Genomic DNA, 15,210 nt, shown 5'->3' on the forward strand with positions numbered 1-15,210 from the left:
TGGGCACGCGCGAGTTTCAGTCAAAATACACAGGAGAAAGGGATGGTGTTTAACCTACATGCACATCTGTAGTCGAATTATTTGCCAAATTATTAAATGTTGGACTTTAACTGCAGTTTGGCTCTTTCATTCAGGGAATTCATTCATGCCCCTCGCGACAAATGAGATATTTGATTCGAAGATCTGCTCTATGCGTGTATTTTTCATGCAATGTTTGATACCGCACGGCGAATGAGAGAGAAAAAAACTCCGCATTTCCCGGAAACTTAGATGCACACGGCAGGTAGCGTCCGAAAGCCGCGTGTGTTATTCCGGTCACTAAATGCGGTGCTAACATGTTTGCACTCAATGCAATAGTTAACTTATTTGATACGAACAAACTGAATATACAAAGAGCACTGGTCGCTCACTTACCAAATCTGTAGAGACAGGACAATCATCAGCAACTAGAGCCGCGTCTTTATGAAGAGAAGACTACATCCGGAATCCGGATTTCAGCGTTTGCAGATGAGAACAGCTCTCAGGTAAACAATAATCCTCCTTAGACACGTAAATTATTGTTGTCGAGCGTCGCGTACACCGTTAATCCACACGTGATCCAGATGAGCTCTCACAGAGAGAAAATGAAAACGAAACTTAATGGCAGCAAACTGTAAAAGCAACACTTCACGCTTGTTTTGCCAACACAACGTGGCGTCTCTGTGGTGTAAAGACGGTGACACTAATGAATATTAATGAAGTTGCACAATAGAGCGCGCTGATTGGTTTGAACCAACCCTTACTCATGCATTAATGCAGCACACTGTAAGACGTAATAAGGCACACTCTGGCACAGACGCCCAGTCTGCACGCTGGAATACAACGCTATTATGTCATGACCGTGACGCAGCTTCAAAAATTCGTTTCAAACAGGAAGTACGAATTTGCTTGAAATAACGCAAAAACAACCAATTTACACTTTTTAGTGAAATATAGGTGTCCTAATAGTGTTTTTAGCAGTGTGGGACACATATATGACTGTCAACAGCTCAAAAAATGTGTTTTGGTGTTTCGTGACCCTTTAAAGGCACAGGCAACAAAAAACCGCTATATTGTTTTCAGTGCAGAAAATCCCAATATTCTGAAAGCTACAATAAATAATCTGATGGATGTTTTGAGCTGAAACTTTACAGACACATTCTGAAGACACAAAATGCTTGTTTTATACATAGCTAAAACTGTGTTTCCTGGTAATAAAAAAAAATTAAGTCACTTGCTACCATCATTTTGACAGCCAACATTACATTTACACATTTAAATTTAGCAGATGCTTTTGTCCAAAGCAATCAAGACAATCAGCAATTCAACAAGAGGCAATACACAGTGGAAGTGCTAATTATTCAAAGGAACTGTTAGTGCTCAGAGAATTAGGTGTTAGTTAAGTGGAATGTTTTTTTTATTATTTGGGAGAAAAGTGTTTTTACTGGTGGTCTGTCAGGCCCACTCGCCTGTGTGAAGCACAGTAAGTGCAGATAAAAAATAATTATTTAAAAATGTAAAAAATAAAACCCCCTAGGGACCATAGTTTCAGCTAAAATGTACTAAAATGTAATCTCGAATAGCCTCAATAGGTATAAATGAACCACAACTTTGGATTGAACAATTTTTTAATTATACTGTAAATAAAACACTTTATTTTATTACATTTCTACATCAAAACAAGCTGTCGTGTCATTTCTTGTCAGAAAATCATTTTAATATTCACAAATCCACCACCATGCCAGCATGAGATTAATGCAATAAGAGATTACATCAACATACCCCCCAGATGGAGAAAGTAGGTTTGTTCGATACTATTAGATTGAATCAAATCTTTCCAATTCAATCCTCTGACTATACAGTTGATTGAGTATTTTCATTTAAAAGAATAGTTCATCCAAAAATAAAAATGGTCACGATACATTCAGTTTCACTCAGGCACAACTAATTCTCACTGAAAATAAGAAACCGAATGAAGGTCTGTCTAATAGAGATACAGATGGTCAGGTGCTGGTCCAACTGAAAAGCTGAACTGAAGCTAATCCCCATTTTTCCACACAACAGCAGTGAATCTGATCCAAGGTAAAGATTAAGGCCGCACACTGTAATTGGGTCTCCTGCATCTCCAACAAGAACATCTGGCTTTCAACAACCAAAGGCCCACATCATAGAGCTAGTTCACCCAAAAATGAATAATCTGTCATTTTTTACATGCCCTTCACCAGCTCAAAGCCTATTTGAGATTCTTACTTCTGTTGAACACAAAAGAAGATATATTTGAAGAATGCTCGTAGCAGCACCTATTGACTTCCACAGCAATTTGTTTTTGATGTGTGCCAGCACACCTGCGTTCTTCAAAATATGTAGTTTTTTTGATTAACATAAGAATTACACGAAGGTTAAAAATCACACGAGAATGAGTAAATAATGAGGTCATTTCAATTTTAAGGTGAATAACTTTAGGATCAAATAAATTCATACTATTTGATCATGTTATTTTAATTTCTTAATGCTTTGGGGTTTCATTTCAATAAATGGCATTTTGGGAATTAAAATTTTTTTTTTTGCATTTTATTTATAAAAAATAAAATAAAAAATCAACAATGTAAATTCTCTGATTCAAATCTATGATGACTATTTAAAACATTATAAAAGACTTGCTTTCTCTCATCCAGATGATACCAAGTATCAACGTGAGCAACAAATACAGTTGCAAACAGAATTATTAACCCCCCTGAATTATTAGCCCCCATATATTTTTTCCCCAATTTCTGTTTAACGGAAATATTTTTTCAGCACATTTCTAAACATAATAGATTTAAAAACTCATCTCTAATAACTGATTTATTTTATCTTTGCCATGATGACAGTTCATATTATTTTACTAGATATTTTTCAAGACACTTCTATACAGCTTAAAGTGGCATTTAAAGGCTTAACTAGGTTAATTAAGTTAACTAGGCAGGTTAGGGTAATTAGGCGGCAAGTTATTGTATAACGATAGTTTGCTCTGTAGATTATCGAGAAAAAAAATATAGCTTAAAGGGGCTAATAATTTTGACCTTAAAATGTTTTTAAAAAAAATTAAAAACGGCTTTTATTCTAGCTGAAATAAAACAAATAAGACTTTCTCCAGAAAAAAACATATATAATCAGACATACTGTGAAAATTTCCTTGCTCTGTTAAACATCATTTGGGAAATATTTTTAAAAGAAAAGAAATTCAAAGAGGGGCTAATAATTCTGAATTTAACTGTATTTCATATCAAACCCTCAGACCTTCCATATTCCCAAGTTGGAAGTCTTGAGTATTGATTAGGGCTGTTTGATATTTCGTTTTAGCATCAATATCAAAATGTGTGCTTTCGCGATCTGCAATGTTAAATTGGGATTATAGCAGAAAAGGAGCCGGAGTTCAGAACATGACATTTGTGGAGTCATTTAAGATTTTTAACCACAAATAAGTGCACAAACGTTTATCACTTGCATGTGTTTTAAGTCCTGTGACTGCATGAGCACATCAAGAGAGTTTAAGGCATTTTTATTAAAAGTTTATTAAAGAATATTTTATTGAAAAAGATTGCATTTTTTTTTTACATTTGCTTATTTAATTTCTGTACCTGAATTCTAATTAAATCACAATTTAATCTGGTGTAATTGTATTTATGTAATAATGGCAAAGAAAAACAAAACATCGCAGTAACAGCCCTAGTACTGTTGAACATGCTTTACAAATATTCTTATACAACACACACACAAACATAATCTTCATTGTTACTATGATATTCTTAAAGGTTTAAATAACCTAAAAGATATGCTACGAAATTTCTGTGAAAACCTCCTTTTGGAGCCTTTATTTTTCTAGAAAGTATTGTGCCTGTTCTGACATGAGAAGCAGAACAAGACAGGCCTGAGAGAAGCAAGTATGCAAGCTAACAACTAAGGCATTTTACAGGCGATACCCTTCATATATCATCATATCATACATGTCAAGCTGTGGTTCTTGCATATGGCTGAAAAGAACCAAGCTTAGTGCTACAGCAGCCACGTAACCAACAGTATTGATCACTTAAAACTTTCAGACATAAACTCAGTCGAGGTCTTTCCACAGATTATACTCGACACGCAGGTAAAGCAAAAATCTGCAGATCTGTCTAAATAATCTGAGCGCTCTGATGATCAGTGTCAGACACCGTCGCTTCAGGCATCTGTAAACCAGGTGTTCTCAAGAATGAAAGCCTGGATGGAACAAAGGAAGAATTAACATTCCCCTTCACTTTTCTCTTAAATCTTACACTCCGAAACCCACGGACATGTTTATGTTCTTATGAAAAGGTGCGATATCTGACTGAAGATGTGTTGCATTAAAAGTATTTATTTTTCTGTTATTATTGAGGCACTTGATGCATATTGGCATAATAGTTTACCCCAAATAAAAATGTACTCATAACTCATCTTATCTTTTATGATTACCTTTAGGATATTTTAAAGTGTGGAGGAATACTGCAGCCATTGACTGTCAGAGTAGGAAAATCATATACTATGGATGTTGATGACTGTTCGTTTTTACATTCTTCAAAATATCTTATTTCGTGTTCAACAGAAAAAGCAGCACAATATATATTTATAGGTCTGACAAGTGAAGAGTGAATGAATGATGAGAGAAATTACATTTTGAGTGACCCATCACTTTAAGACTGCAATATCGATATAGACATTTAGCTTTTACTTAGCAAGCCGTTTTTCTCTTCCATCTTCTAAATGGCTAGATCTGACATCTAGGCAGGTTAAGACACGTGACCCTGCAGAAATACTCAACATTCCAAACACTAATAATCATGAAATAAAGATTTTCAATGCGTTTGGGACCAACTAGATTTCCTTCTTTTGACATGGATTCTCTAAACTTCAGTATCCTGTTGAAGTATAAATCAAGAAGCCGTCTAGATGTTTTTTTTTATAGCTTTACCAGATCAAAAACCTGCTCTAAAACAAGTGGCAGTCAGAATGGAATGAGAAGCACTCTGTAATCATCAATAACGTTACAGTACAATACAGTAGGGCACTCACAACTTATACAAATATATACACAAAAACATGTACTTCATGACATAGCACATCATCAGTAAAATATTTTTTTGAAGTGTGACTAGAGTGTGTCTAATGCTCTGAGAATTTCTGAGAACATCTCAAAAAAAGTCCTAAGTCAAGTAACTAGTCCAAAACAAGTTATTTAAGATAATGCATCTTAAAATATCTTTAGTTTTTAGTAGGGTCATGAAAATAACCAAAAATGCTGAAATGGCCTTCAAAAAAAAAAAGAATGGAAATGTACGAATTATTTTCTGACAGGACACCATAAAACAAAGCACTGCAGAGCAAAATTCTGAATATAGGTAAAACATTATTATAAATATTATTATAATTCTATGACCAATTCCTTCATCTGCTACAAATCTTATGAAGACAAAACAGGTAATTTGCTAGATGTAGATGTCCTGATGATGTTTAAATTATTTTATTTTGGGATAAATTATACCTTTGTTTATGAATGTAATAGATATTTTGCATTAAAAACTAAATTTGCTATTTTTTTTCCAACACCCTAGCTGACTGAAATGTGGTCTGGACTCTGGAGCATATATGAGAGGAGTGTCTGAGAAGGCAGCATTTCAGTAACCATTCCAGATTTTACTTTTTCCCGCTCCCCATCTGGCTTGTTGAGACACAAACCCGCACCAAATTTCAGACAATCCGTTTCCTCTTCAGGCAAACTAACACAATACGACAACTTTCCATTCCATAAACTATTAATGGAGGGCAACATTAAGCACATAGTTTATTAAAAGCAGGAATAACAACACTGTAGCCAGCCTGGTGAATGGTGTGGTTCTGGATGTTTTGCAGTTATTTAACTAATTTTCCTAATTATGAGGTTTAAATACTGTGTTTTAGCAACATTTTAAGCACTATTATTATTATTTTTTTTTTTTTTGCTAGATTAGTTTGGCAGATAGTCAAACGTTTTGACGTATTAAAAACATTTTCTAAAGATTTAAATTAAAGAAATATGAAAAATAGTCTACTATTATACTACAAATTCATTACATCATACATCACGAGGGGTTAAAAATAGGAATCTGTTAGTTTTAAAACAAAAACTCTGGCCTGTTGTCATTTATAAGGCAGATAACAAACTGGCCAAAAAACTTTTGCCCAGTCCGAATTCGGAGATTTGATTAACAATACTGAGAAGGTCATGATTCGCACTCGCACAATAATTACTTTGTATAGTTTTTATTTGATATTCTTCAGGTGATACAAAACACAGACATTGTGCCGAAACGTCTGTTTTGTATCACTTGAAGAATGTAAAATAAAAACTTTAAAAATCAATTATACAATGAGTGTGAATTATGACCTTCTGAATATTATTATTGACATGATTAACGCACCAAAAAGGTTTTTTAAAAAAACGTGAGTGTGCAGGGCAAACTTCATTACTCATTTGAATAGCAAAAAATGTATGATAATGTAGAGCAGTGGTAGGGAACCTATGGCTTGCGAGATACATGTGGCTCTTTAACCAAAAATACAAGGCTCCAGCTGTTTCCCTTTAAGAATATTTTACAGTTTCCTATTGAAAATACAATTAAATTTCCTTCTTTTAATGTAATTTTTACAACAAAATGAATAAATCAGTTTACAATAAAAAGACGTTTCAACCAATAAACTTGAATTGCAACATCAATATATAGCAAACCATTTGCGTTTCTATGATATCCTCGCACACGTATATTCAAACAACATTCATGAGTTAGTGATGGTAAAAGAAAACAACTGTCCTTCATTCATGGACTTGCTCAAAACGTGATGCTTCATATTTGTTTGTTTTTGAGTTGTGAATGGACATAAATTAAGGTTTCTCTTAAGCCTGTATTATTCATAGTAGTAAAACGTGTGTAAATATATATTGGGGTATACAGCACATACACCCCAATGGCTCTTTTAAAAAATGCCTATTAAACATTCTCTTTGCTGAAAAAAGGTTCCTGACTCCTGATGTAGTTTCATGATTTGTCCAACCTCTCTTGTAAAAAGTACATTTGATAATTTATGGATAACAATAATAGCCAAATATGCATCATAAGTAACTTTAATATTGGCTGCATTTAGTGATTTACGTTTTATTGGTCATTTTATTTTTTCTTTCAAGGTCCAATGTTTGGAATAAAAGTTACTTTCTAAAATGTTTTCTCTATTTAACAATAATACAATGAAAGTTGACTTTACTTGCAAGTCTTACTTTAGGTCTTAAAGCTTTTTCGATGGGTTATTTTGATAATTTATGATGGCATGGCAGTCAAAATAGGACAAATGAGCTAATGTGTGGGACAAATACTGGACATTTGTCAGTAGGGGGCTGGGTCTTTCGAACCACCCGAACCGCCCCTGGCTACGGTCCTAAATAATAAGGATTTAAGGAAATTCAAATAGTGGAAACTGTTGCTCAGAGTCGGGTGCTGCTGCTGCTGACTGTGACTCCCAGACGCCGTTTATATGGAGGTAACGTAAAAAAACCTGACCTATTTCCACAGGAGATCAGGCTGTTGCTGGGTAAAACCGTATAAAGCCCTAACACACTCCAGGACACACATGCCAGGATTCATCATGGCACAAGTTTAAAAAAAAGTGAAAATATGGTGCTGGCTCAAATCCTAGTGAGCTACCTACCTAGGGAGTATTCTGGGCACCACCGGCACGTGTTACAGCTAACCAGCCAAGCAACTTACCGAGTTTTGAGACACAGCCAAATTAACAAATAACATTAGAGCTCCTTTTCCATTCATTACACCGTTGCAAGATTAAAATATAACATGGTTGGTATAAGTTTAGGCAAAACATCGACTTAAAATTACGGTTTATGTTAGTAAGCTTTTAATATGTTAGATTTCCTTGAAAACTAGTGGTGATTAACTTTAATATTATTCTTTATTGTGGTAAGAACTGAGAACATAACTGGTCTTTTTTTTTTATAACTTATCTTTTTTCTTAACTTTACTTGCAGTGATGATGAGTTACCTTCCAGACTGAAGTCTAGCAGCACATACTCGTACGCGGAGTCTGTTTTGGTCTCAACTTGTGGTCTCTTCAACGTGGAGTAGATTTTCCCCGGGCTGCTGTCCTCCGGGTCCTCCAGTTTCCGTAGTCCACATCCCATTATAGCGGGATCCCCAGCACACTCGGACTCCTGCTCCTGTGTTTAGTGGCTTTGCTCCATATTCCAACAATTTAATCCTTTGGGAGTGGCGCTGAACCGAGGATGACGTTCCCGATCCCCTTAAAGAAAACGGCTCAAGTCTAACTAAGTGATCAAGCAAAGATCACCAATCCTGCTGCGAGAGGGTACACTTTCTGAAACTCTTTGTGAAGTTGATGTGAGGTAAAGGAATTCAGATCCACAATAGAAACCCAAATCACATTCACTCTCCCTAAATGGCCGCGAAATAATAAAGCAAAGTTGTTGCGGGCTGAAAGCGTGCTGAAATTAATGAGGGGGCGCGGCGAGATAGACGGAGAACGGGGTTAATGCTGAATTATTAACCAGGGCGGGACTGCATATTAATGAGGAGGAGGGGCGTGAGTGAACGAATCATACATATTATAAAAGAAGAAATCATAAATACGCTGCAAACAATTAACATTGGCATACTGTACAATATATGCGTTAATTCAGGTTCCGTATAACGTGATTCATGCACTGTAAAATAGAATAAGACCAATTAGTCCTGACAGCACATGTTTTTAGGTCATTGTAACTTATTAAACTCAGCAAATAATGCTCTAACTTAACTTGACAAGTTACGCAATCTGTTTTAAGTCAGTTTAACACAATATAGGTTCAATGGATTCATAAGGTGAATTTGATTCAGCTTAAAAATTTAAGGGATCCAAGGTTTTTGTTTTTACAATGTGCGTTTGTTCAATTTATTTATGGTTATGATTCATTATAAAATGGACTTCTGTCGACTTTGGTTGAAAATTCAACCATGTAGTTTAACAATTTCTGTTTTCTAGCCATTTTAATAGTTTGAAACAATATTTTGTACATGAAATAAATGAATTAAGGTGGTTCATTCCACTGGGACAATCCCAGATTAATAACAGAAAAATTGTTGGCAGGTTAATATTTGCAGGCAACATTGCTTCAAACTATCAAAAAATATATAAAATTAACTTTTTTAAACTTTTCAACTCCAAACTTTGTTGGAGAAAAGAACCAATAGTGCAATTCAAAACCATTCCTAATTTTGGCAACCATCTCAATATCTTTCATTTATCATGAATGAACATTTTACACATGGAGATAATGATTAAATGAAAAAAGACTCATGGAGATTCAATTCAGTTTAATTCATCTTCATTTCTATAGCACTTTTACCATGTAGGTTGTGTAAAAGCAGCTTAGCATAGAAGTTCTAGTAAATAGAAACTGTGTCAGTCCAGTTTTCAGGGTTGAAGTTTAGTTAAGTGGTTTAAATTTCACTGCTGAAGTGCAAACACTGAAGAGCAAATTTATCGATGTGCAGCTTCATAAATTCTGAACCATGCAAGCAAGTGGCGACAGCGACGAAGAACAAACTTCCCCAATTGATGAAAGTGAAGGAAAAAACCTTAAGAGAAACCAGGCTCAGTTGGTAACGATCATTTCTTCTCTGGTGCAGAGCTGCTATAGGCTCCGGAGACTAAAGAACACTGTATGTCGATCATGCGGAAGCTGCATGTGTGAGTATGTCATCAAGGGTGTACAGGCTGCCCACCAGATCAATGCGGAGACTCGTCTGTCACTGGGGTTTGCTCTCCACTCATCCATGAGCACCACAGCATCTGCTCAAGATACGGCCTGGTCCAAGATTATGGAAACCTCTCTTGAAGACCTCTGTTGTGAGCATCATCTCTTAGTGTTGTCCTTGATGTCCTCAATGCTAGGCATTATCTCTTCACAGATCACATTAATGGCCCTGCACAATCTCTACAGGCCTCGGGATGAGTAGGTGGAAATAGAAAACAAAGAAAATAAATAGTGTTGCTGCTGTTCATAGTGTATTTAAACAAAGAATAATAGATAAACAAAGAATGAAAAAAGACAAAACTTCGGTTTTATAATTTTTATAAAACACATTTTATTACAATTGCTTTATTAATGAATGCGATATTATAATATTTTTTTCTCCCCGACCATATTATTAGTAATTTTAAAATAATTTTGTAAAGAATCTTGGAGCAGATGGCTTTTTGGTCACTTTCTGCCACTTTGGCTTTGTAAAGCGGGAACGGAAATACTATAAAGTGATTTGAAACCACTTTAAGTGAAGACTGTGACATCTGTTCAAACCAAGGGGTAAGCTAAATTTGTGCTTGAGGAGCTGAGTGGAAAATTACATATGTGTACAAGAGCAGGAATGTATTTTTAAAGATTAACATCTAAAAAATCTCAATTAACTTAGTTCACTCATTTAATCGATTTCAAAAGTGTTATACCTTCTTTAAACCAGCAACACAACCAGTGATCAGATTTTTTGGGTTTCTTTTAAGTGTCTTTGTATTTTATGTTCATGGCTTTTCAATTACTTTGAAGTCTACAGTCTTGTGGGAGTGAGATATTTTGTCGTATGTGGGCTTTAATGTTTACAGGGCATCTGGATCTTGTTTGTACGTTTTAGTAGCACACAACTAAAGAAAAATCCAGATAGTAGCTATTCTCTTGAATAAGCAATTACAACATTTTGTTCATAAATCAAAACAAAAGAGAGAGAAGGAAGGAAGGAGGCCTCGGAATAGGGGGAGCAGAGGAAAACCGAGAGACACAAGTCAAATCCATCAATGTGTGTTATGTGGCTCTATTTTTACACATTTGTGTGTGAGTCAGTCTTTACTCAGGCTAAAGCGGAACAGAACAAAGCAAAACAAAAATCTACCAAAGTAGCTCACTGCTGTACCACCTGTCAACCCTACAGCTGCAAACAATGCCCACCTGCTGGCTGTGGGCATTACACTGAACAACAGTCGCATTAACCAGCGGCATATTTTTGGAAGCACCTCATTCTAGTGGCTTTGTTTCACTTTATTGTTTTGGCTCATAATACAATAGTTATGATTAGGGATTAGTTTCCATAGTATTCAAAAATCGATTCTTCGAAAACAGCTTTGTGTCAGATTTCCTGTAATTCTTTTTAGATTATGTGGCCTTGGGTCGCTCTGCAAGCCAGCAGACATCTGATGCAAATAAACAGGGAAAACACACAGGTTCATTGGACATGCATGAATTTTTCGCAAAATTTGAAATATATTTCTTCGGGTACATTTCATCACATATTTCAGATTACAAATCCACTAGAGGGCACTGTCTACACTTTGCGACTCAGAAATTTCATTTTCATTTCATTTTCTTGTTGGCTTAGTCCCTTTATTAATCCGGGGATGCCACAGCGGAATGAAACACCAACTTATCCAGCACGTTTTTACGCAGCGGATGCCCTTCCAGCCACAACCCATCTCTGAGAAACATTCATACACACTCATTCACACACACACTATGGACAATTTAGCCTGCCCAATTCACCTGTGGGAAACCGGAGCACCTGGAGGAAACCAAAGCGAATGCAGGGAGAACATGCAAACTCCACACAGAAACTCCAGCTGAGCCGAGACTCGAACCAGCGACCCAGCGACCTTCTTGCTGTGGGGCGACAGCACTACCTACTGTACCACTGCATCGCCCACGAGTCAGAAATATGAGACTGAAATATACTTTGTTGTATGTTTCAGATACACATGCACATGAGATGAGAAGGTAGAGCTTGTTATAGATCACCAGTGACTAAACCTTCATTGAACCCAGCAAATAGTGACAACCCAGGCTCGTTCTGAAAATGTACCGCTATATGCATTTCTAAAGAGCGCCAAATATGTCCCAGGAGCTCGTTTTTATTTTTATTTTTTGCAGTTTTTTTTTTCGCAGATCCACCAGAGGCCACTGTGTACGCTTTTTCAGATCACAAATTTCTCTCACAAGTGCCATTCGCACCTGCTGTTTTCACGTAAATCCACCAGAGGTCGACTGAGTGACTGACTGACTGATCAATTGACCCACCCTCCTCCTTCCCTAAGCACAACCAATAGAGTTTTCAAAACCACCCATTGACCCTTCTCTAACCCAACCGACAGTTTTAAAAAACAATCCAGAAAAAAGAAAAGCCCATGCCTGATTTTTACCACGTTTTCAGATTTTACCACATTCTCACCCTGTTATTTACTTTTTTATATTATATATCGTTGTCGTAGTCAACTCCCCTCTGCGTCTTAAGTCCGCCGACATACATGGCAAGCTACTGGAAAAACTGGTAACAATGGGAAAGCCCTCCATACAGAGGGAAACGGTCAGCTGGTAAGCGTGAAAAGGAACAACATCATAGCACCCTGTAGCATTCGTTTTAAAGACGAAATGCAGCCATACATATTTCTGGCTACATAATTCATGATCTCCAGAAATGTAAATAGGGCTACATTTTCAGAATATGCTGTTGTATGTTGCATAGTGTTTTCAACAGAAAAGTATTGTACACTGCGACCATGTTGTTTTACCTTGATTTTATATTGCTTTTATCTGAAATGTTTTATGTATGTTTCAGATACACATCCTTCTGTCCACGAGATGAGAAGGCAGAGCTTGTTATATACTCACCAGTGACTAAACCCTTTATTTAACTTAACAAATAGTGTTTTCAAAAGAAAAGTGAGTAAAGTGCACTGTGATGTTGTTTTACCTTGATTTAACATTGCTTTTATCTAGTTTGCGGATCCATGATTTATTGGACTTGAGTCAAGTACAAAACCATTACTAGACCAAAACAGGGATTACAAACCTATTCCACTTATAGACACTTAAGGTGTTTTGTTGATCTTATTTTGTGCAAAGGACTGTACGAAAATAATCATTAAGTCATCAGTAATATGGCCCTGTGAATATCACAATTGTTAAAGGAACAAAAGTTGTTGGTGTCATACGGCATTCATTTTACCAGTGCAGTCAAATTTAATGTGTTTAACAAAAATGTAGACTGAAGCACATATTTCCAATAAGTTGCAAAATTTGGATAGTTTTTGGCAATCACAACATCCACTTTTTATGTATCATGCCAGCCTCAGAATCACCAGCCTGACCGCATGTGCCTGTAAGTCAGTGCTCTGAAATAAACCAAGTCTGGGTCTTAGACCGGAAACCACTGTCATTCTGAGACCACACCCAGAGGACACTGGAAAGGAAACCCATGCCTTCTTTAAACACAGCGGAGGAAGGAAACAAACATACAGTCTGCTGTTAAACCACTGCAAACTCTTAATGCAATGAAGCCCCTGCAAACATAAAACACACATTGGTTATTTAATTAATCTGGTGATAATGTTTAGTTTCATTTCTCATCTGTCTTCATATTTTGATGGCAAAATGAATAATTAAATCTTTATCTGTAATCCTGTTCATCTAATCCTGAGTTTAAATCTCATGTGCATCAAGGGTAACTTGCAATAATCATTTCAACATTAGGCTGGCACTAACAAGTTCGTACTGAATGAATGTAATGTTTTTTTTTTTTTTAATTATTATTTTAATTAGCTGCTTATTTGATTTTAATGATGGCTTAGCAAAAACTTATAGAGGTATCTCAGCCTAAAATGACAATTTACTCACATTATGAATAATGTGAATACAAACAAGATATTCTGAAGAATGCTAGAGGAAAAAGCAGCCATCGACATTCCAATTCTAGAAGACAATAGCAGTTTTTTTCCCCAGCATTTTATATCTTGTTTTATGTTCAGAGAAAGAGTTTTGAAAAAAGAGGAGGTTTTGTAAATAAATATGGCAGAATTTGTATTTGGTGAACTATGTCTTTAAGTACAACCTAAAGTGAAAGACTGGCTTTGTATAAACCTGCTATTAGGATGTAATTTTATCAGTCCAATCACAAGTGGACAATGGCAAATCCAGGTGCAAAAAGGGTCTAAAATGTTTTGAGTTTGTCCACTTTTAAATAAAAAATGAACAAGACATGATTGCTTTGTTTAATGCAAATGCACCCGAAATCCTAAAATAAGTGTTCACTACAAACATCTGAAATAATGAAAACAGTGATCTGTCTTGTGTGTCTTCTTGTGACTTGATTACTTATAATACATGTTAATGCAAAGTGGAAACAGGGCCACAATGCTGTAAGTTTACTTTTCAAAAATTATTTGTGGGGCAGCACGGTGGTGCAGTGGGTAGCACAATCGCCTCACAGCTAGAAGGTCGCTGGTTTGAGCCCCGGCTAGGTCATTTGGCATTTGTTTGGAGTTTGCATGTTCTTCTCATGTTCTGGTTTCCCCCACAAATCTAAACATGTGGTATAGGTGAATTGGGTAAGCTAAATACATAGTGTGTGTGTGTGTGTGTATGAGTGTGTATGGATGTTTCACAGTGATGGGTTGCAGCTGGAAGTGCATCCGCTGCATAAAACATATGCTGGATGAGTTGGCGGTTCATTTCGCTGTGGTGACCCCAGATTAATAAATGGGACTAATCAAACAAGAAAATTAATGAATGAAAAATAATTTAACATGTAAAAATGTGAATATTTCAAGTTTCCATATTCTGTAGTATTTGCAAATTGCCTTATGAAAAGAAAGACATAAATAGTATACTATGACTTAAATTTGGTCTAAATACTTATAAATAATAAATACTAAACACAAAGCCAGTTAACTTTCGGCTTTATGACGAACCGAATCCAGCTTGGCAAAAAAAAAAAAAAAAAAAAAAAAAAAAAAAGTCTACGCGATTCTCCTGTGAAACAGCGTCATCTAGCGCTCAACTCATCTATTATTGTTTTAAAAATTGCATAAAATGCAATTATGCAAAACGTATGACTTAAAAGGGCAATATTTATTATATAAAATGTTGAAATTATTGCTTAGTCCAAACTATGACTTTAAAAGTTATTGAGATTAATGAGATTAAAATTTGACATTTTTACATTTGAAAAATTCCTGTAAGTTTGAAATGATGACATATTTAAGTTGAATGATTAAACACATACGTAAAATTGTTTGAAATATAAAATGATCTTTAAAAGTCTGGATTTTGACAAAATT

The 15,210-nt window shown here is 35.7% G+C and overlaps 1 protein-coding gene across 1 annotated transcript in view; it reads right to left on the reverse strand.

Moving 5' to 3' along the window:
- rftn2 (raftlin family member 2) overlaps positions 1-8,506 on the reverse strand; it is a 30,743-nt gene extending 22,237 nt beyond the window's left edge. The window contains 1 exon segment of the mRNA NM_213420.1: positions 8,101-8,506. Coding sequence (NP_998585.1) covers positions 8,101-8,239 — 139 coding nt within the window. The 5' untranslated portion in view covers positions 8,240-8,506.
- Between the last annotated feature and the right edge of the window lie 6,704 nt (positions 8,507-15,210).

This window comes from Danio rerio, chromosome 9, assembly GCF_049306965.1.
Source record: "Danio rerio strain Tuebingen ecotype United States chromosome 9, GRCz12tu, whole genome shotgun sequence".
In the NCBI taxonomy this organism is placed as follows: domain Eukaryota; kingdom Metazoa; phylum Chordata; class Actinopteri; order Cypriniformes; family Danionidae; genus Danio; species Danio rerio.